This window comes from Vigna unguiculata, chromosome 1 (genome assembly GCF_004118075.2).
Source record: "Vigna unguiculata cultivar IT97K-499-35 chromosome 1, ASM411807v1, whole genome shotgun sequence".
In the NCBI taxonomy this organism is placed as follows: domain Eukaryota; kingdom Viridiplantae; phylum Streptophyta; class Magnoliopsida; order Fabales; family Fabaceae; genus Vigna; species Vigna unguiculata.
Window position 1 is genome coordinate 17886856 of NC_040279.1, and position 24303 is coordinate 17911158.

At 40.4% G+C, this 24303-nt stretch overlaps 1 protein-coding gene across 1 annotated transcript; it reads left to right on the top strand.

The window, feature by feature from the left end:
- Positions 1 to 5202: 5202 nt before the first annotated feature.
- Positions 5203 to 9167, top strand: LOC114164639. Its single transcript, XM_028049380.1, has 2 exons — positions 5203 to 5437; positions 7783 to 9167. Exon 2 carries the CDS (start codon positions 7788 to 7790, stop codon positions 8217 to 8219), a length of 432 nt encoding a protein of 143 aa, XP_027905181.1. The 5' UTR covers positions 5203 to 5437; positions 7783 to 7787; the 3' UTR covers positions 8220 to 9167.
- The last annotated feature ends 15136 nt before the right edge of the window (positions 9168 to 24303 follow it).

Below are 24303 nucleotides of genomic sequence, written 5' to 3' on the forward strand. Positions count from 1 at the left end.
TTCTATCCAAAATGTAGTTAAAGTTTCTCTTATTCGAGATTATTCGCTTATCTTCAATATTTGAAATTGCCCTTGTCCACTTGTGACGGAAAAAGATGAAATATATACATTCATTCTTATATATTTTATGGCATATATCTATATTGTTTAAAAATATTATTCTTTTAAGTTTTCGCTATTTTGAAAAATATTTGTATATTAAAAGTAACATTCTTTTATTAAAATGCTCAATAATTCGAAATTGTTTTGTATATAGCTAACTGTTACATAGTACGTTTGTTTCAGGTGTATGCAAATTTATTCTTGAGAATATGAATTTAAACAAGCAAGGAGTATTCTTACGCTTGGCAGGAGGAAATGAAATCGTTTGGGTTGCTCATCTGTTTTTATTAAGAAGCTAAAAGTGAAATTGTTGTTTTCAACATTTTCAAAGAAACGAAATAGAAGGATAAATTAAAATATATTGGTTTCTAATCATAATAATCATAGGATTAAATATGTTTTCCCGTTTTCCAACTATTTATAAAATTTGTGTTTTATCTTAAAATTAAATAATATATAATTTATAAAAGTTAAGTAAAATGTCTTTCTAGCAAATGGTATATGGAGATTACGTTATAGATCACGGTGAAATTGTTTGTTACATGGAAACCACTTATTGGACATGACTTTCACAAAATGTATGGATAAAATATGTTTGTTGTTTAATTTAGAAAAGGAAAATGATACGGTAATACCTATTTTTTGACCATTTACGTGACGTGACATCCGTTTTTCAATTTTTTTTTTGATTTTTTTTTTTATTTTTAAGTTGCTTCTCTTTGGAAGAAAGTGGGAAGAGAAAAGCAAAAGGTACGAATGCAAATTGGAAGAGAAAAAATAGAAAGTGTGAGTGCAAATTGTTGAACTAAAGAGCATATTGTTTATCTTCTTCAACCATACTAATCTTTGTTTCAATCGTTGTTCTTCATCTTCAAATCCTATTTTTCTAAAAACCTCTCTTCTTCGTTCAAATGGTGTGAGTTTTCTAAAAAACCTATTTTTCTATAAATCCCTTCTTCTTCTTCATCCCAACAGTGTGGGTTTTCTAAAATTCCCATTTTTCTAAAAACATCTCTTCTTCGTCCTAACAGTGTGGGTTTTGATATTGGATAAAAGCTTCAACGGTTCGGCGTCCATACCCATTGGGGTGGAAAGGAGGGATTTTTGTTGTTGTTTGTAGTGGTGTCGTCATTGTAGTGACGTAAGTTTGTGGCTTTCGTCTTTTCGATGGAATCTAATTGGGATCGCTTCTTTGAATGTGGATTGTTGAGCACGTTGACCACGTGTGATTTGGAGAAGTTGGGATGAGGAGCAAAGTCTACAACTTCATTTTGCAAGTGTTTAAACTAATACTAACTTCATAGTTTTAGTTCTTCAAATCAAATGATAAGAATTACTTTACAAATCCACTGTTAATAGTAGTTGTTAACTGATATATAAATAAGTGTTAACCCATGCTATTCGTTTTGCACTTTCACGAAACTTCTTACCAAACCTCAGTAAGTGTTGACTGTGATGATTTTAATTAGGAAAAGGAAAATGATATTGTGACATCCACTTTTTGATGATATTACCTTCATTTATGAACATATTAAATTAACACGGAGAGTAAATGAATATATTCTGCTAAGTACTTGCTTACTTCTAAGTAAATAAGTGCAAACCCAAGTTAAAAGATTTGCACATTAACTTTCTTAGGAAAGACAAGTTGACCACGTATCATTTTGAGAAGTTAGGTTGATGAGTAAAGTCTACAACTTCATTTTGGAAGCGTTTAAACTGATACTAACTTTATAGTTTTAGTCCTTCAATTCAAATGAGAGGAATGACTTTAGAAATGCATTGTCAATAGTAGTTGCTAAGTGATATATAAATAAGTGTTAACCCATGCTATTCGTTTTGCATTTTCATGTAACCGCTTACTAAACCTCAGTAACTGTTGACTGTGATGATTTTAATTATTAAAGATATTAATTTCATTTACGAACACATCAAATTAAGTTAGCATGAAGGAGTAAATGAATCCATTCCCTAACTACTTGGTTACTCTTGAGATCAAATATTTTAGTAATCCACATTGCATAGTTGTTGTTAAGTTTTGTATAAGTTAGTGCTAGCCCTTGTTATGCGTTTTGTACACTCATAAAAATAGGTACCATATTTGAATTTTATAGTAAGTTTACATTTTATAGTATACATGTATCATAAGGTCAAACAACACCTCCTACTAATTCAAAATATCAAATTTCACCATCACTTAAAACCATAACATCCAAAAAATTAAATACGGTTGTCCTTAGTTATGAAGGGCCTATGGTCGTGATTTAAAGGACTCTCCTACTTGAAAACGTGGCAACTTCTTCAATGGTTGTGGATCTCATTGTTGTCCTCAACGGTTTGCACAATGATCTCGTCGTTGTTATGGACATTTGGGTCCACATTGTTGTCCACATTCGTCATGATTTCTTCTTTTCGTGTTGTCTTCATTAATATGGACATCATCACGAAGGATGGGGTAATTTATTTCCTCGGGTGTTAGTCTGCAATTAAAAACAACTTGCGATTAACAATAAAATGTTACAACTTAAGTTTTAGTATCAGTTGTTATCATTGTAAAAATCAAGTGACATGGGTTTGCAATTATTAAGTCCTAAGTAAGCACATATGTGGATTTACAGTTTACTGGATAAGCCAACCAATGAAAATCATCTTTGGACAACTATAACTATCATGGATATCTAATGCGCAAATCATCGAGCATGATTTTACAGATATTGAGTCTTAAGTAAGTACATATGTGGATCTACAATTTAATAGATAAGTCAACCAATCAAAATAATCCATGCTCAACTATAAATAACATGGATATCTAATGTGCAAATCATACACCATGGGTTCGCAATTATTAAATACTTAGTAAGCACATATGTGGATTTATAGTTTTCTCTCAATAAGTCAACCAATGCAAAATCAATACTGCTCAACAATGACTAATATGGTTAACCAATGTTCAAATCATAGAGCATGGGTTTGCAGTTATTAACTACTAAGTAAGCACATATGGATTTATATTTTACTAAAAATCATCCCTAGACAACTATAACTACCACAAATATCTAATATGCAAATCATAGAGCATGACTTCATAAATATTAAGTCTTAAGTAAGTACATATGGATTTACAATTTACTAAATAAGTTAACAAATGAAAATCATCCCTGGACCACTATAACTACCATGAATATCTAATATGCAAATCATAGAGCATGGGTTCGCAGATATTAAGTCTTAAATGAACACATATGTGGATTTACAAAATCTTAAGTAATAACACATAATCTTAACCCTAACCTCAACAACCAACATTCGAAAAAAAAATTCATAATTGTCTTTGCCTTTTACACAAAATAATCACAAACAATACGCAAAAATAAGTACAACTTATTGCCACACACCTTTCGAATAAGCGACCCCGATTAGATTCCACCAAAAAGACGAAAGCCATAAACTTACGTCACTACCACGACGACGCCACTACAAACAACAACAAAAATCACTCCTTTCCACCCCCAATGGGTACAGACGTCGAACTGTTCAAGCTTTTGTCCAATGAGAAAACCCACACCGTTGGGATGAAGAAGAAGAAGATGGGTGTTTAGAAAAATAAGATTTTTAGAAAACCCACACGTTTGGACGAAGAAGAAGAAGAGGGATTGTTAGAAAAAATAGGGTTTGAAGACGAAGAACAGCGATTGAAGGCGAAGATCAGTGCGGTTGTAGAAGACAAACAAGATGCTCTTCAGTTCAACAGTTTGCACTCGCACTTTCTACTTTTTCTCCTCCAATTTGCATTTGCACCTTTTGCTTTTTCTCTGCATGATTTCTTCCAAAGAGAACCAACGTGAAAATTGAAGAAAATTGAAAAAATTTGAAAAACAAATACCACCACGTCATGTTGTGAGATAAGTTGTCAAAAAATAAATGTTACTATATCATTTTCCTTTAGAAAATAATCAGGAGAGAAAAAAACATATCTAATTCATAAATATAATTTTAAATTATTACTTTAATATTCTTTAAAGGGTTTTGGTAAATGTTCTTATCAAATTTTGACGAGGAGTCTATGAGGTGGGTATAAGGTTTTCAATAACTAAATTATTGTCTTTTAGTGAGAGAGCTTCAAGTTTCAAAGAGAAAATGAGGAGATCCACTTGCAAAAGACTCTCTAATGCATACGTAAGTAAGAGAGCAAAAATTTGTAATGTACTACAAGTCTTATGGTAATGTTTAACTCATGGATAAGAATGATGTACTCTTTTTCTTTAGCTAAGTTTTTGTCTTTACTAAGGGTTTTTTTCAACAAAGTTATAATGAATCACATTTTACATATAAAATCTTTTTCAAATGATTGTTTTGTTACTCTTAACCATTTTATTGTCTTATATGATACTTTATCCAAAATCTTTAAAATTATTGTATGAATATCAAGTCTAAGATAACTTAAATTGAGCAGTGTAAAACATTGGACAATAATATATAAAATGATTTGGTTTGAGATTGTTTAGAAATAAACAATAAACAAACATTGGCTAGACATGACAGACAAAATAGACGACAAGAACGGGGCTCATAGATTCATTGAAAAATACAACAAATGTTTGTGATTAAACAAAGGAGTTACATATAATTATTGCTCCTTGGCTCTTCCCTACGTGAGGAATGGATATACTTGGATTGTTCCTACTAAAAAAGGTCAAGTAAAATTTTTAATAGCAGCGATAAGTTATTTTACTAAATGGATAAAGGCATAAGCTTTAGCAACTAAAACTGCACAACAAAAGTTCTTTTGCATAAATGAAATCTCTAAACATCAATTCACTTTATCTATCACATCAATGAAATCTCTCTCTAACTTTCATAAAACTTATGTTCAAATCCATTCACTTTACCCTCTAAATTCACTAAAAAACACACAAATTCATCCATTCAAATTCATACATATCATCTTCACACTCTCCCTCAAACGAACACACCCTTATATTAGTTTGCCACTCACTCATAACACACTTAAGTCACCCACATGGTCATTCATTTAGATCATTCTGGAACATTCTTTCCAACCCACACATGCACTTATTAAATGTTGTGATTGACATAACAGAAAGGTATGGTCCATTGGCTTCAAAAGGCTATAGAATATACCGAACAAAGATGATTTGAGGGAGGATCTTTTGGAAAGCAAGAGGAAAACGAGGAAGTCAGAAGATGTCTTTTGTTCGAGGGATACTCGATCAGAAGGAAACATAGGAGATCAAGAGAAATTGAAGAAAAAGTGGATCGGAACAAGAAGCAAGGGCACCAGAAGGGAAGGAACAATCGAAACACTACAATGGAGGTTTCTATTTCTTCATCATATACTCACTATTCTATTAATATGTTTCTTTATTCGAATCTATAATTGCAATGAAACATGATCATCATAGATTTTTCAAGTCCATTCTTACCGGCATAGTGAAAATTAAGCCAAACAGAAACATAAGCAATGTTGCGGAATCATGTAGAGAAACACAGATTTTATTTTTCAAAGGAGGAACCATCAGAAACGTAAATTTGGACCATTCATTGTTCTTCATGTACCTTTTTATTCTTTGCATACTAATTACTTTTGATAGGCCATTTGCTTCGCGCACCCCTAGTTTTCATGCATAGTTAGAGGCAGATGCAACTATTATTTTAGTATTTCCACTCCAGCATCAGTTAGAGGCAGATGCAACATGCACCTCTGTTTTTTATATTAACACATCCATTTCATGTTTGTTTGAGCTTTATATTTTTCCTCATAGATTAATACCTCTCTTTTATATCAAAATTATATTTTCTTTAATATTAAAAATTATTAAATATCATATTAAGTCTCAGACTTATTTGATAATTATAATTTTCATTTTACATTTAAATAAATTTAATTATCATGTTAAATCTTAGTTGATAATTAAATATTTAACTCGTAAATAAATTTTTTTTATCATGTTAAGTCTTGGACTTACTTGATAATAAAATCTAAGCTTTCATAAGAAATTTGATTTTAAATAAAACTAATTATCATGTTAAGTTTGAGACTTACTTAAATATTAAATATTTTTATAATTAAAATTAATCATCATATCTAATCTTACACATGTTTGATGATAATTTTTCATCATGTTGAGTCTAGGATTCACATGATAAATATATAAAAAAATATACTAAAATTTAAAATTTAAAATTTAAAAATATTAATCAAATCAAAGTTTTCTTTAATAATTTGTTTTTCTAAAAAAACTACGTAACCCTGATTTTTTATTTTAAATGAGAATACGTAGTAGCCAGGTCAAACACTTTATTGGACCCAAATGAAATTTAAAAAATCTTTTCTTTATTAATATTTGCATGTTTTATTTGGTTTTTTGGGAAAAACAAATATTTGAAAATTTTATTAGCTTTGTACACTTAATTAAAGGGAAACCGTCTTAGGACAAACGTGTGAGGTGTTAATACCTTCCCCACATGTAACCGACTCCTAGACCTGATTCGGTTTTGCAAACCATTTATTTTTAGCTTTCCATTGTTTCCTAAAACTATGGTGGCAACTCCTTCTAAAATTTATATTTCTAAAAATTAATGATTTTTGGTCGCCATCCCATCGCTATTTTTTTTGGTTGCGACAATACTCGTAGAGCATGTACCCAAGGGAGACAACGTTAGGGCAAATGCTCTCTCCAAACTAGCTAGCACGAGGAAGAAAGGAAATATAGATCCCTACTCCTGCAAACACTGACGACACCCTAACCGGAAACACCTACATGAACTTAAATAGTAATGGCGGAACCTGAATAACACCGTACATATGATACTTAAAGACCGGTAGCATGCCAGACCCATTGGACAAAGGATGGCTACAAAAAGAAACATGATACATACTAATAGGAGAAGAGCTATAAAAGCGAGGACATGGTCGCGATTACTGAAGTCGTGGTTGAACTGTACCCCTATCTTTGAGAAAGGTGCTCGAAGGGATATAGTGGTGCCAAAGAGGGTAACTGCAGTAGAATGTGTCTGCCACGGCCAAGATGAAGTTGTCGAGGAGTTCTTTTACATGTACATGTGTCACTTTTCACAATTGCACATTTGGTTGTCGTTTGACGAGTTCACCATGGGAGTGATGCGTTTGTTGAATGTTGCTCCCACTCAACTGCACGCAAACAGCTTGGCATACTTGTAGGTGTTTCGGTTGTTGTGTATGGCTTTGTACTTGCAACCTACTCCGCGGGCGTTCCTCTACTTTTTTTATACGAGGCCAAGAAGTCCGACCACATTGTTGTCGCTTATAAGCCGGCCTGGAATTAACAGACTGGATGCTTTTACTCAGTCTTTCAAACACTTCAAAGATGGGTTCTTTAAAGTGGTGGTAAAGCAAGTTGGACGCTCACATTTTTATACCAATGATGGGAGTACTAAATTTCCCTTTTGTTGGACCGACAACCCTTGGAGATATAAGAGGATGGCGAGGGAGGAGTTGTCTGTGGCTGACCGGGAGGTGGTGGATGCGGTGATGCTTTTTAGCGATAAGATGCCCACTAAGGGCTTAGTTAGGGTTTATAATTCGGTTCATCCGATTATTGATATTCAAGGTATCTTTTTGTATATTTGAGTATTATATTATGTTTGAGTGGTCTGATGGATGTGTGTTGTTGTTTACAGGTCATATGGCGCAGATGGGAAAGAAGAACTTGACTCTGTTCCAAACACTACGAAAGGAGAAAGCAGCTAGAGCTAGGGTTACTGGGAACACTGAGCTTCCTAACTTGCAAGAGTCGCTGGTGGATGTTCACGTACATGGTGGGACAAAAAGAAAGGTCGAGCTGCCAGCTAGGCCTGGTAGGGGCAAAGATGTGAAGAAGGTCTGGGCTGCTCTGTTAGGGGTGGGGTCGTCTAATGGCACAAAAGGGCCTGAAGTTGGGCTGATTGAGCTGCTAGAGACGGTTGTGCGACGAGATATTAAAATTAATATGCCGAAGACGCTAATTAATTCAATCGGTAACATGGATCCTGACCATCTGGTGAGGACTATGGTGGAATTTGGTAGTAAGGCGCTACTATTGGGTCGCGAGGTTGGGTCCTTGTACCAGGGGGGTTGAAGGAAGGGAATCAGGAAAAGCTGGAAGAGTTGCAAGAGAAGGTTGACAAACATGCCGAGGAGAAGGAGGCCTGGAAGAAGGAAAGGGAAGAATGGCTAGAAGAGAGGAAAAAGCTGGCAACGTGGAGAGTGCGCTGCTTGGACTCGGAGGAGAAATTGAAGGGTATTGTTGATTTGGAGGCGGATTATGACGAGATGAAGGAGAAACATGACGGTCTGGAGGTGAAGCTTGATGATTTGAAGAGTTATGTTATCCAGGAACATATAAATGGAGTTTAGAAGGGGTTGCGGCAAGCGGCTTTCTTTTACAAGGATGTGGATGCTGGGGATGTTAGATTTGATGTAAATAAAGATGTGGTTGACGGTGTGCTCGTGGATGAGGTAGAATCCAATCCTGGGGAGGATGCAGGGAAGGTGGCAGAGGTTAAGAAGGTAGATGCAAATCCTAATGATGCAGTGGAAGCGAAAGATGCCAAATAGGGGGTGGCTTAGGATTGGTGTTTGAATGCTGTCAATTTGATTTCGATTCTAAGTTTGTATTAATCCGTACACTATCTACTTTATTGTTAATGTGATGGTTATTCTTGGTATGTTTGTTGTTGCGCGATGTCGATATGATGTGTTATAATAGTGTGTGGAATGATGTTTTCGTGAATGAGTTGTGATGTAGACCGTATTTGGTTATAGTCCGTGTTAATTTGAGAAAGGTGTTCGACCCAGGCCGTTTACTTATAGTAAGGGTGGGGGACTAAAAGTGAATTAAACATTAAGTGAGAGGTGTTCGATTCAGGCCGCTTACTTGTGGTAAGGGTGGGGAACTAAAAGCGAATTAAACATTAAGTTAGGGGTGTTCGACCCAGGCCGCTTACTTGTGGTAAGTGTGGGGAACTAAAAGCGAATCAAACATTAAGTTAGGGGTGTTCGACCCAGGTCGCTTACTTGTGGTAAGGGTGGGGAACTAAAGGCGAATTAAACATTAAGTTAAGGGTGTTCGACCCAGGTCGCTTACTTGTGGTAAGGGTGGGGAACTAAAAGCGAATTAAACATTAAGTTAGAGGTGTTCGACCCAGGCCGCTTACTTATGGTAAGGGTGGGGAACTAAAAGCGAATTAAACATTAAGTTAAGGGTGTTCGACGCAGGCCGCTTACTTGTAGTAAGGATGGGGAACTAAAGGCGAATTAAACATTAAGTTAGGGGTGTTCGACCCTGGCCGCTTATATGTGGTAAGGGTGGGGAACTAAAGGAGAATTAGACATTAAGTTAGGGGTGTTCGACCCAGGCCGCTTACTTGTGGTAAGTGTGGGGAACTAAAAGCGAATTAAACATTAAGTTAGAGGTGTTCGACCCAGGCCGCTTACTTATGGTAAGGGTGGGAAACTAAAAGCGAATTAAACATTAAGTTAAGGGTGTTCGACGCAGGCCGCTTACTTGTAGTAAGGATGGGGAACTAAAGGCGAATTAAACATTAAGTTAGGGGTGTTCGACCCTGGCCGCTTATATGTGGTAAGGGTGGGGAACTAAAGGAGAATTAGACATTAAGTTAGGGGTGTTCGACCCAGGCCCCTTACTTGTGGTAAGGGTGGGGAACTAAAAGCGAATTAAACATTAAGTTAGGGGAGTAGACATGAGGTTAAGAACCCTTTGTTTTATTCATGAAATTTGGGGTGCCTCATTAAAACTCCCTGACCAAAACCCTCCTTAGGGAAAAAAGACCAGGTGAGGAAAAAGAGTACACCCAGGGTTACAAGTATTCGGTACAATACATGTCTTTAACTGAAATAAAACTTGAGATGGGACACATTCCATGTATTGGGTATCTTTTCTCCAAATAATTGTTCAAGCTTATACGCTCCTCTTCCAGCATCTTCATGTATTCGTTACGGGCCGTCCCAATTGGCAGAGAACTTGCCATCCTTCTTTCTTGCACTCTTGGCCATTCTCCAAACTAAGTCTCCCTTCGCGAACGATCTTGGGCATAGGTTCACATTATATTTTCTGGCCGCTCTTTGTTTGGCAGCTAAGTTACGTATCTAGGCTTTTCCTCTTAACTCGAGTAGGAGGTCGAGGTGGGTGCTCATGTTTTAATGATTTTGGACTGGGTCGTATAGTTCTCGGCGTATAGATGGTTCGCATATTTCAACTGGTATCATGGCATCTGCGCTGTATACTAGGCTGAACGAAGATTCATTTGTTGCTGATTGAGGGCTACACCTGTAGGCCCATAGCACTTCCACTAATTCTTTTGGCCATCGGCCCTTGGCGTTGTCCAACCATTTACGCAGTTCTACTAGTATAACCTTGTTTGCTGCCTCGGCCTGTCCATTGGTCTGTGGATGTTCAACAGAGCTGGTTACATGTTTGATGCCTAGGCCGGTATAGAATTTAGCGAATTCTTTGTCTATAAACTGTCGGTCATTGTCGGTGATGATTGTATGTGGGACGTCATATCGGCATATAATATCCTTCCAGACGAAATGTTGGACTTGTTGGGCTGTAATGGTGGCTAATGGTTTGGCTTCTATCCACTTGGTGAAGTAGTCGACGGCTACTATCAAAAATTTTACTTGGCCTTTTCCCGAGGAAAAAGGGTCGAGAATGTCCATTCCCCACTTTGCGAAGGGCCATAGGGATAGTATAGAATGGAGCTGTTCTTGTTTTTGATGAATGAGGTTGTCATGTTTCTGGCAGGGTATGGATCTTTTGACAAAAGCGTGGCAATTGGCCTCCATGGTTGGCCAGAAGTAACCGGCGCGAAGGATTCTTGTAGGCATGGTGCGTGCGCCGAAATGATAGCCGCATATGCCTTCATGTAATTCTTTAATGATGTACTGAGCTTGTTCTGTAGTGACGCATTTGAGAAGTGGTTGACCGTATCCTCGTTTGTACAGGTCATCGCCTATCATCGTGTACCTGGCGACTTTAGTTAGCCAACTCTTGTTAGCGTCAGGTGGGGGATTACCGGTTTGGAGGTATTGGATGTAGGGAGTTGTCCAATTGTTGGCTTGGTGTTGGGTTAGGGTATGACAAGTGTTTGTTATGGAATGGGCGGATAGCGTTTGTTGTAAGAGTGATCAGTGGCGACTTTTTAGCTTAGTGCTAGCTAGTTTGGACAATATGTCGGCTCTGACGTTTTCAGATCTGGGGATGTGTTGGATGTAGACTTGTTCAAAAGCGGATTAGATGACTTTCCGGACCAGGTGATAGTATTGTAAGAGGGTAGGGTCTTTGATCTGGAATTCATCATTTAGATGGCCCACTGTAAGTTTGGAATCGGTTTTGCATGTGAGCGATTTGACACCGACTTCGCGGGCGAGGGATAGGCCGACGAGGATGGCTTCGTATTCGGCTTGGTTGTTGGATGTCGGCACCTGTCCCTTTTGGGTTTGAAGAACCATCTACGTAAAATGTCCACTGATCCTCTTTAGGGGTTCGCTGGAGATCATTGACAAAGTCTAGGAGGCATTGAGCTTTGATGGGACCATGGGGTTTGTAATGGATGTTAAACTTGGATAATTCGACGGCCCAAGACGACATGCGACCCACAAGGTCCGGTTTCTAAAGTATCTTCTGGATGGGGTAGTCAGTTTTGACGATGATGTTGTGGTTTTGAAAGTAGGGGCGTAGGCGTCGCGCTGCGTGTACTAGGGATATGGCTAATTTCTCCATTATCTGGTATCTGGTTTCAGGATCCTGCAAAGCTCGGCTGATGAAGTATACAGGGTGTTGAGTGCCATTGACCTCCTGAACCAGCGCAACGCTTACGGTGTGATCGGTAGCGGTGATGTAAACGAGTAGGGGCTGATGAGTGTCCGGCTTATGGAGGATGGGTGGTGAAGTGAGGGTGTTTTTTAGTTTTTGAAAAATTTGTTCACATTCATCGTTCCACGAGAACTTGGTTGATTTCTTTAGTACTTGAATAATGGGTTGGGTTTGTTCGGCCAATTTGGGGAGGAAGCGAGAGATGGCGGTTAGTCAGCCAATGAGGCGTTGCACTTCTTTGACACTACTAGGGCTTCGCATTTCGATGATGGCATTACATTTCTCGGGGTTAGCCTCTATGCCGCGTTGTGTAAGCATGAAACCGAGGAATTTACCATGATTGACGCCAAATATGCACTTTTCGGGGTTGAGGCAGAGGTTATATTGTCGTAATGCGGAGAAGACAATGGATAAGTCTTGAGCGTGCTATTGATGACTCGGAGATTTGACGACCATATCGTTGACGTATATCTCGACACATTTACCCATTATGTGGCTGAAGACCTTATCCATCAGCCGTTGATACGTTGCTCCTACATTTTTTAGGCCAAATGGCATGACATTGTAGAAGTAGTTGGCATCGTCTCTAATGAAGGCGGTTTTGTTCATGTCGGATATGGCCATGGGAATCTGGTTGTAACCAGAGTATGCATCAAGAAAACTGAGAACTTTGTTACCGGCTGCACCGTCAACTAGCCGGTCAATGTTGGGTAAGGGGTAGGCGTCCTTAGGACAGGCTTTATTGAGATTCGTGTAATCGACGCACATGCGCCACCTTTCGTTAGCTTTCTTGACCAAAACCACATTGGAAAGCTAGGTGGTTTAGTGGGCCTCTTCGATGACTCCTGCATTAAGTAACTTGTCGGCTTCAGCCTTGGCCACTAATCGGCGTTCTTCACCAAGTTTACGGTTTTTCTGGGAGATATATCTGACCTCTTTATAAATGAAGAGTTTGTGAGATGCGACTTGAGGGTTAACGCCGAGTAAGTCGGCGGCTGACCAGGCAAAGAGGTCTGTGTTGCTAATGAGGGTGGGTGTAAGGATGGCGCGCTGTTCGGGTTGTAAGCCAGTGCCAAGTTTGATGGCGTGTTTGTTAGGGAGTTCCAATGGTGTGGTGTCTTCGACTGGCTCGAAGCGGGCATCCCGGCCTACTCTGGGGTCCAGATCATCTCTAGATAAGGCTATGTCAGAGCCGGGTGGTCGTTCAATATGGTTGGTTTGAAGGATGGGAAGTTGTGGGCGTAGGCTGACCATGTAGCATTCGCGTGCGAGCCGCTGGTCGTTGTGGATGGTAAGGATGTCGCTGGATGGGGATGGAAATTTCATGGCCAGATGAGGTGTGAATACGACTGCGCCAAGAGTGTTGAAGGATGCTAGGCGAGGGATGCTAGGCCGAGGAGGACATTATAGGATGTGGACGCGTCAACGACGAGGAAACAAATAGGGATTGTCTTGGTTTGAGGGCCATTGCGAAAAACGGTATGGAGGTCGATGTAGCCACGGGTGGAGACCTTTTCCCCTGAGAATCCATATATGGGTTCATCGTATGGAACCATGGCGGTGGTGGGGAGCTGAAGTTTCTGATACGTTGCCTAGTGGAGGATGTCGACAGAACTGCCTTGGTCAATGAGGACTTTCTTAACGGCATAGTTTTCCAACTCAACCGTGATGAACATGGGGTCATCTTGTTGGTGATCTAGGCCATGGAAGTTATCGTCAGTGAAGGTTATGGGGAGCATGCGGCGTGTGTGGTGGGAGTGAGTGATATGGTTGATGGATTGTATATGGCGGAGGTGTCTCTTTCTGGCAGATGAAGTGGATCCGCCACTAGCGAAGCCACCAGAGATGGTGTTGATAGTGCCGCGCAGTGGGGGGTCGGTCGGGGTGATATCAGTGCGAGCGGGTTGGGGGTTGCGGTTAGTGGGTTTGCTTGGACGTTTGTCGTGGCGAGAATCGCGGGGAGGGCGTCGGTGGTCAGAACGAGGAGGGTGATCGGATCGGGGAGGGTGGTTGTCTCTACGGATGAAGCGGCGGAAGTGGCCAGCACGAACCAACTCTTCAATCTTGTTTTGGAGTGCTTTGCATTCCTCGGTGGTGTGACCGTGGTTTCGGTGATAGCGGCAATATTTAGTCATGTCCGTGTTGGGAGGAGTGGTCATCTTGCGTGGTGGTGCGATGAGGTCGGCCTGTTGATAATGTTAATTTTTACCATTATCCAAGCTATATTTCATTAGCAAAATCATCTCTTCCAAAGCTTTTGACCTACTTAATCCTCAATTTTACCTTACTTTTGTAAATAAATACATTGTGGGTTACATTGATCTAAATATACCACTAATCCCCATTTTTTGTGTCCTTTTTGTAGATTGAAAGCATTGCTCCAAAAGTCCAGACAAATGAGTGACCCGGAATAGCAAGGAGAAGAGCAAAAATATCAACAAGAAGCGCCCGGCGACACAGAGACAGCGCCAGGCGCAACAGGCCGCCATCGCCTAGCGGCACTTGGTCACCGCTGGGCGGTAGCGGGAAGATTTGCCACTACTTTTTTGGGTAGCGCCTGGCGGTGAGACCCTTCCGCCAGGCGCCAGTGTTCGCTGATGTGGCAAGTTGGCTCTTTTTCTTCTCTTTTCGCGAGGGGAAAGGGATCTTTGGCATTTTGGAGGCACGAAGAACACATTTGGAGAGCTTGGAGGAGTGCTAGGGCTCGTGGGAACAACTCCATCTTCCTCTTTGTATCTCTTTCTCTTCCTTTTCTTCCATTTTTAAGCTTGAGCTCTCCATGGCAATGGAGAGCTAAACCCATTTTTGTTGGGGTTAGATGTAGCCACGAAACTCTTGTGTAAATGCAAATGTTTTGATTATATATATGACTCTTTCATTAATTGCTAGTCTTCTTATTTCTTCACTTAAAGCTTGCGTTGATTTAGCCATCTATTGCATGATTTTTGGTTCATTGGGTGTGGAAATATCTTTTGAAACCTAGATTTGGAATAAGAAAACTCAATGGAGCTTGTACCTAGGAATGGGGCTTGACCCATTGGTTGTCTTAAACCTTTGTGCATAAAGCAAATTTCCTTATTAAGAGTTCAAGGAATTGACTTTTAATAAGGAAATTTAGGCTCAATCGATTAAAGAATTAGGGTTTGAGTAATATTGTGGGTTGGCATTAGCATATTAATGAAGAGGATGTTAAATTGTAGTTGCATGAGAGCATAGTTGGTGAATTCTAACCCCGGCAATATCAAGTCGTATCATTTCTAATCTTTTTCATTCACTAAGTGCCTTTAACTTCCAAAGTTCAATTTTAATTATTTATGCAAAGTTTAATTTCATACATTGAAAGTCAAAATATGGATTTATTCATTAGTTTAAATTAGTCACTAATTACGCAATTAATTAGTATACACGAGTCTCTTGGGAAACGATATCCCGATCTTACAGGTTACTACTTGCGCGACTTGGTACACTTGCCAAAGTCTTAACAAGTTTTTGGCGTCGTTGCCGAGGACCCGTGTCTAATACTAGACTTTTGTGTGATTTTTGACTTATTTAGACTAAATTCTTTTGTTCATATTTACTGTTTTTGTTTACTTATATACGCACATTAATTTTGGGCTAACTTGTAGTTCGAGGTTGCTTTTGTTGTTGCTTTATAGTTTATGCAGGGTAGGGTCCGTACAAGGAGGACTGCATCTTCAGAATCACTCCTTGCCGATACTGAAATAGAGAAAACCGCCCGCAAAAACAATAGTGCCACAAGGAGAAGGCGGGCTCAAGCACAACAAGTCGCCCATCACTCTTCTGCTTAAGACACTTTTTTGTCTACTTCTCAGAATCTCAATTCTTTTCCTGAAGAAGAAATGGCCGAAAACCCTAATGGTGATGGTAGAGGTCGTGCAAGACGCACTCTGGAAGATTATGCTGCGTTCACAGGGACCATTAATTTCAACAGTATTACTCGACCAACGGTGAATGCTACTAATATGGAGATGAAGCCAGCTCTAATCCACTTGGTGCAAAGTAATCAGTTTAATGGATTGGCTCATGAGAATCCATATACGCATTTGGCCACCTTCTTAGAGATATGCAATACAGTGAAAATCCATCAAGTGCCTGATGAAGCCATTCGACTGAGTCTATTCCCTTTCTCTCTGGCAGGAAATGCCAAAGTCTGGCTAAATTCCTTCCCTGAAAACAGTCTCACTAGCTTGGAGGATGTGGTTGCCAAATTCTTGAGCAAGTATTTCCCTCAATCCAAGATCAACAAAGGCAAACAAGAAATCTCTACTTTCCAGCAAGACGTGGATGAGTCCTTGGGGCAAGCATGGGACAGGTTCAAGGGACTGCTCAGAAAGACTCCCATTCATGGGTTTGATGAACCTACACAGCTCACTCTTTTCTTGGCAGGGCTTAAATTCCAGTCAAAGCTTATGTTGGATGCCTCGGCCGGTGGGAGTATCAAGTGGAAGACGCTAGAGGAAGCGTATGAGTTAATAGAGAACATGGCAGCTAATGATAATGAAGCTTATACTGAAAGAGCCCATTCTCAAAAGAAGGGTATTCTAGAGCTTCAATCTCAAGATGCTCTATTGGCTCAAAACAAGATTATGACTCAGAAGTTGGAGACCCTGATGAAGAAATTGTCACAACTTCCTCAAGAGGTTCAAAATGCCTCTATAGCTCAACTCCAACAAGTGCAAAGTTGTGAGTTATGTGGAGGAAACCATACCAATGGGCAATGTGCTATGCCAAGCACGTCTCAAGAGGAAGTTAGTTATATGGGCAATTAAGGCCGAGCAGGGAACTATAATCAAGGATGGAAACCTCACCAAAACATGGGCCAAGCAGGACCTTCCAATAGGCCCCTACATCAACAAACTTACCAACATCCCTCTCTAACTGACAGAACCTCAAAGCTTGAGGACATGATGCAACAGTTCTTGCAAATGTCAATTCAAAATCAAAAGAACACTGATGCATCAATAAAATACTTGGAGGTGTAAGTAGGGCAATTAGCCAAGCAATTGGCTGATCAACGAGGAAGTTCTTTTTCTTCCAACATCGAAGCCAACCCCAAAGAGCAATGTAAGGCCATCTTCACTAGAAGCGGAAAGGAGGTTGGACTAGGTTGTAAAGAAAAGGTGGAGGCTAGAGAAAAGAGAAGGAGGGAAGAAAAGATTCAAGAGGAAGAAGTTGATGAAGAGAGTGTTGTGGAAGAAGAAAAGAATAAAAGTGAAGAGAAGGATAAAGAGAAAAGACAAAAAGAGAAAGTTGTTGTGAAACCCCTTCCCTATCCTCAAAATCCTTCAAGAAAAGAGAAAGAGAGACAATTAGCTCGGTTCAAAGACATATTCAAACAACTTGAGATCAAGATCCAGTTTTCTGAAGCACTGCAACAAATACCCTCTTATTCAAAGTTCATGAAGGAGTTCCTTAGCAAAAAGAAGAAATACATAAAAGAGGAAACCATTGAAGTGCAAGGGAATTGTAGTGCCATTATTCAGAAAAATCTTTCTCCAAAATTCAAGGATCCGGGTAGCTTCACCATCCCCTGCACCATTGGAAATCAAGATATGGGGAAAGCTCTTGTTGACTTAGGGGCTAGCATTAATTTGATGCCCCTATCTATGCTTAGAAAGATTGGTGGTCTCAAAGCCAAGCCAACAAGAATGACCTTGCAACTAGCAGATAGCTCCATCAAATACCCTTATGGCGTGGTGGAAGATGTGGTGGTGCAGATAGATAAGATCAAGTTCCCGGTTGATTTTGTGGTGATGGAAATGGAGAAAGATGAAGGGGTACCACTCATTCTTGGGAGGCCATTCATGAAGACAGCCAAGGTTGTCATCAATGTGGATGAGGGAACGCTGAAATTGAAGGACCAAGATGAGGAAGTGAATTTCAACGTTTTTGAAGCTGTACAAGAATCAACTGATGAAGAAACTAGTCTTAAGGCCATCAATGAAATCTTATCTGTGACTAGTAGACCGTGGCAAGCTTCTAAGTTTCTTGGAAAGTGCTCAAATTGTTTCTCCGCAAAAGTGAATGAAGAGAGGGAAGAAAAAGATGATGTTCTAGTTCACCACCACTCTTTGACGTGGACTAATGGACTTAGACCTGACCAACCAATTGTGATGAGAAAGGAACATTTTAAGATTTCTCCTAGAAGATTAAAATCAAAATGGGCAAGGCTATGGGTTATTAGAGACATCAAAGTTGATGGAAGAATTGAAATTGAAGCTCCTTATTCTAGAAGGACTAAATTGGTGACTAGTGATCAATTGAAGTTGTATAGGTGTGAGGTTAGGAAGGAGCACACCAAAAGCACCAACCAAGCTTAAGCGCTTTATCCGTTAGGCTCGTGACGTTAAACAAGCGCTTCCTGGGAGGCAACCCAGTGCTCTAAACTCATTTTAGCTTTTAATTTTCGTTTTTAATATAGTTTTGTGTTTTTATGCATGTGTGAAATGTGTTAGCATAGATTGTTGTGTTTGATTTGATGTTTGAACTTTGTGCTAATTTTGTTGCATGCATTTGTGAATTTGTGGAAGCATAGCCTAGAATGTTGTTAAGCATGTTTAGTTTTAGGATGGTGTTAGCATGTGCTAGTTGTAGCATTTTGAATTGAGTTTAGCCTTTGTGCATCATAGAATGTGGTAGTGTAAAATTGGTTGTTTGTGAGAATAGTAGTAGCATAGCTTGTGTAGTAAATTCATATCTTAAGTTAAGTTGTGCATGTGTTTTATGAATTGAATGTTTTGCTTGAGTGTGAATGCTTGGTTTGAAGTTGAAAAACTTGAAAAAGTATGTGTGCAAGAGTGAAAGGTTGGTGGGAGCACAATAGAGTCAAAGCCAACCCAACCATAACCCAAAAATACAAAAAAATCCAACCCTGCAGCTTAACCGCCTGGCGGGAGGGAGTGAACCGCTATGCGCTATCTGAAAAATTGACCCTTGGAAGCACTCCAGAAGCTAGCTGCATGGCTGCTCCCTAGCGCCCGCCAGGCGCCACACCAGAAAAACTGGTGCAGAGGCATTTTTCTGACACGCCGCCTGGCGGGTCGTGACCTACCGCCAGGCGGTACCACTGCGTCAGCACTACTGGACCCTTTTAAGTGTGTTTTCGAGCTGGCCCATTCACTTACCCTAAGTTCTCTCTCGCCTGGCGTCGTTGTCTTCCCCATTCTCACACTTACCAAACCCTACCACTCTATTCTCCAATCCCTAACTTCAACCCCCAATCCTCTCTTAAATTCACAAATCCTAACCCCCAATTGAACCCATTCTCGTGCCCTAATCTCACTCCCACTACACTTCCAGCCACACTCTCGCCAGGCGATCGCGACTCTGTCCCTTTCCACGCACCAACCCACACTTCACGTCTCATCCAATCTCACTTCTTCCAGCACTCACTCAAGCATTCCACTCAAGTAAAACATCTTTCTTGTGCTCTCCTCGTTTTTGCATTTTTGATTCTTGTTTTGTTACTCCATTGTTGATTCACTAGCTTAGGGTTTACGTTGCTTTCATATACATGTTGTTTCTGTTGCTTTTTATGATGATAAACTCGTGTTTGCTGTTTTTGGGGTGTCTTTGTGTTAATCCCATGTTGTTTTGTGCTCGTAGACCACAATCCTTAGTTGTCCTGTTTTGTGCCGCCTGGCGGTGGCAATTTTGGCCTGTCTTACCGCCAGGCGGTGGTGCCCTGCAGAGCTCGCTAGTTCGAGCTGGCGCCTAGCGGCTGTTTTGGAGGGGCCAGGCGGTGGGCCATGTTTTTGCCTCTTTCTTTGCTTTTCTTGTGATTGTAGCTTGGGTTGTGCGGCACCAATGCTACAATGGTTTTTGCATCTGAATGACTTCACATTTTGTTGTTCTAGTTTAGTCTTTAGATGCAATTAACTCTCTTTTTGATTGAATCTCTCACTCCAATGCTAACTTTAAATTGCCTCTTTGTACCAATGTTTATTTTGCAGATGGCATCCTCCTCAAATCCCAAAAGAATGAAGACCATCGTTGGCAACCCTTCAAAAGGGAAAAAGCGAAAGGAGAGAATTTACTCTCACTACTTCCTCACAAAGGATAATGAGGACCGCTTCCAAGTGGTCATGCAACAAAAGTTGGTCGCAGAGAGGAAAGTGATTCTCAAGCCCGGGGAGGTCAACGAATTTTAACTGGAGTTGATCAGGCGTGGCTGGGAAAGGCTGGGTAGCTATCCTAGCACTTTTAGTGTAACCTTGGTGAAAGAATTTTATGCTAATGCCAAGATTACCACCTCAGCAGCTCCCACCTTTCTCAGCTATGTGCGGGGGAAAAGGGTGCCCTTTGATGCAGACACGATCAATGAATTCTTGGGCACCCAGCTGGCTGATGATGTGGAGTGCCAGTTTTCAGTGTTGGATGATGAGGGCGTGGCGCCTGGAGAGCTGATCCAAGCACTCTGCTTGGCGGGTGAAGGATTTCACAGGGGCACGATTCAGAGAGGTTCTCGTCACCCCTTGGCCCACTTCTGGTCAGCATTTGTGCACGCCAACATCTCCCCATGCTCCCATGTGTTTGATCTTACGGAGGGACGCGCCACCATTCTATACACCATCCTGACAGGTCGGGTGATGGATGTAGGGCAATTTATTGCCAATGAGATCCACCGGTGTGCCAACACCGCTGGCAAGGCCGCTCTTGGCCATCCCTCTCTCATCACCCATCTTTGCAGCCTGGCAGGGGTGGACATTTCTGTACCCCCGTTGGAGAAAGCAACGTAAGACCTGGACTTTTCATATTTTCAGAGGTTCTGCTCAGTTGCTCCCAAACCCAAGAGGCGCCATCAACCACAGCCAGAGGCTGAGCCAGAGCCCGAGCCCGAGGCAACTCCTACCATTGACATGCGGTTGCAGGCTTTGGAGGCCAAGCTCGATAACCTTCAGCTCCTGGAACCCCAGATGCAAGCCTTATACCGGCTGGGGATGGCCAATGCAGACATGCTTAGGGGCATCTCCCTAATGATTCCCGAGCTGCACACCCCAATAGTTGAGGATTTTGCTTCCACTATTACTTGGCCTGGGGCCCAGGCCACTACTACTGGGGGAGGTGGAGCCTCAGCTGCTGGTGATGATGAGGAGGAGGATCTAGACGAAGAGGGCGAGGATGACGCCTGAGCACTTGGAGAGAGTGATTCACTTTTTGCAGGACTTGTTTTGTTGATAGTCCTGATTTAATTTATGCTTTTAGATTTCATTTTTTTTTTAACTTTCTTTTGATAGTATTTAACTTTGTAGCTTAGTGTAGAACTTTGTAACTTGGTTGTGGTGAACTAATCTTTTACATTGAATTAGTACTTTTCATGATCATCTTTTGTGCTTGTTATGAAATGATGTTGAATTGGCTTGTGAGCATGAGCTTGTGGTTGTTCTCATTTTGATATAGTGATGCTTGATTTTAATTGTGATTAATGATTTTGGCATATGTTGACAATTGTGGAACCCAAATACCCTGTGAGAGGTTGTGCCCCAGAGTTGATTTGTGTGAATGCTATCACTGTGGACTCATAATTGACTTTGCTTGAGTTCATTTGCTATTCATTTACTTGCATGCTACAAGTGATCAAGGCCATCTTTCTTTTTCTTGTTACATAATTGAGCCAATCCTTTTTAAGTTGATTTCTTGTGCAAATCCTTTAAGTCTTCTTTGAGCCTTAAAGATAATATGTGTCATTCCTTGAACCTTGAGCATAGTGAAGATATTGACTACCTTACTTTGAGCTTGAGAGAGCAAATGATTGTTAGTCATGAGTATGGTTCAAGTTTGGGGGAATTATTGCTAATACAAGGGAGCATGGGAAAATTTGTAAAGTTTTTGGTTCAATTCAAAAAAAAAGAAAAGAAAAGAAAATTGGTGCAAGCAAGTTGGGAATTGGTTTCATTGGTTCAATAGAGAAGGGAGAAAAATACTTTCATGATTTGATTAGTTGCTCTCTTAGCTCAAGGTACTTTTGTTATCCTGAAAAACCAAATTTCCTTCTTAGCCTAGCCATGACACAAGCCATAAAAGACCTTGTGATGATAGCATGCTTGTGAAAGTTTTAGCCATTTTGAACAAAAAGCAAAGTTAAATTGTGTGACATTGTGATGATAGAGAGAATGTTGTTTATATCCAAACACTAGTGGGCTTGAGTGAAACACCTGTTCTTGTGAGAAGTGGTTCCCATTGATCAAGGAAACATTTTGCCATGATTGTTGATCCCTTATAAACTCTTGCATGCACTTGTGAATTTTTTTTTTTGTGAACACCATAGCTTTAGTTTGCCTTGCTAATGAAACACATGTGCTACACAATCTTTCAAATAAGAGCAAGCACAATTGACATTGTTTTCTTGATTTGCTAGATCATTGCAATTGTGTTGTTCATCTAGGCCAAGTTACCTTTTGCTTGAGGACAAGCAAGGTTTTAAGTTTGGGGGAGTTGATAATGTTAATTTTTACCATTATCCAAGCTATATTTCATTAGCAAAATCATCTCTTCCAAAGCTTTTGACCTACTTAATCCTCAATTTTACCTTACTTTTGTAAATAAATACATTGTGGGTTACATTGATCTAAATATACCATTAATCCCCATTTTTTGTGTCCTTCTTGTAGATTGAAAGCTTTGCTCCAAAAGTCCAGACAAATGAGTGACCCGTAATAGCAAGGAGAAGAGCAAAAATATCAACAGCAAGCGCCCGGCGACACAAAGACAGCGTCAGGCGCAACAGGCCGCCATCGCCAGGCGCTAGATAAGCGCCAACCAGGCGCCACTGTTGGTCACCGCTTGGCGGCACTTGGTCACCGCTGGACGGTAGCGGGAAGATTTGCCACTACTTTTTTGGGTAGCGATTGGCGGTGAGACCCTTCCGCCAGGTGCCAATGTTCGCTGATGTGGCAAGTTGGTTCTTTTTCTTCTCTTTTCGCGAGGGGAAAGGGATCTTTGGCATTTTGAAGGCACGAAGAACACATTTGGAGAGCTTGGAAGAGTGTTAGGGCTCGTGGGAACAACTCCATCTTCCTCTTTGTATCTCTTTCTCTTCCTTTTCTTCCATTTTTAAGCTTGAGCTCTCCATGGCAATGGAGAGCTAAACCCATTTTTGTTGGGGTTAGATGTAGCCACGAAACTCTTGTGTAAATGCAAATGTTTTGATTATATATATGACTCTTTCATTAATTGCTAGTCTTCTTATTTCTTCACTTAAAGCTTGCATTGATTTAGCCATCTATTGCATGATTTTTGGTTCATTGGGTGTGGAAATATCATTTGAAACCTAGATTTGGAATAAGAAAACTCAATGGAGCTTGTACCTAGGAATGGGGCTTGACCCATTGGTTGTCTTAAACCTTTGTGCATAAAGCAAATTTGCTTATTAAGAGTTCAAGGAATTGACTTTTAATAAGGAAATTTAGGCTCAATCTATTAAGGAATTAGGGTTTGAGTAATATTGTGGGTTGGCATTAGCATATTAATGAAGAGGATGTTAAATTGTAGTTGCATGAGAGCATAGTTGGTGAATTCTAACCCCGACAATATCAAGTCATATCATTTCTAATATTTTCCATTCACTAAGTGCCTTTAACTTCCAAATTTCAATTTTAATTATTTATGCAAAATTTAATTTCATACATTGAAACTCAAAATATGGATTTATTCATTAGTTTAAATTAGTCACTAATTACGCAATTAATTAGTATACACGAGTCTCTTGGGAAACGATATCCCGGTCTTACCGGTTACTACTTGCGCGACTTGGTACACTTGCCAAAGTCTTAACACCTGTAGGTCTTCGACAAGGAGACGGGATCGAGGAACGTTTAGGGGTGCATATTTGGTAAAGCGGGGTTGTCGGGGTCTCGGGTCAGGCCAGGAAGGTTGTGTAGGGGGGTTTGCTGTAGAGGGTGTATAGTCATTGCAGAATTTTGTATGGAGAGTTTTCATCTCCTCCATGCGGACGTAGTCGGCGACGCGGAGTTTCAACTCATGGAGGCGGGTGGGTGGAGGTAGACGTTGTTGGCGAAGGGGCCGGGTTTAAGAGTGAGTGTCATGCACTGAAGTATCATTTCCTGATTGAGGTGTGGTGTGCGAAGGGTAGCCTTACTAAAACGGTCAATGAAAGCACAAAGTGTCTCGTCTTGTTCTTGTCTGATGCCGAGAAGTGAGATTGTTGTAGTTTGATGTGGGCGGCTATCGGCGAAGTGAGTGGTAAACATGTGGGAGAGGGTGTCGAAGCAGTCGATGGAGTATGGCGGAAGGGTGGTAAACCATTCGAGGGTAGGGCCTTTAAGGGTGGTAGGAAAGGTCTTGC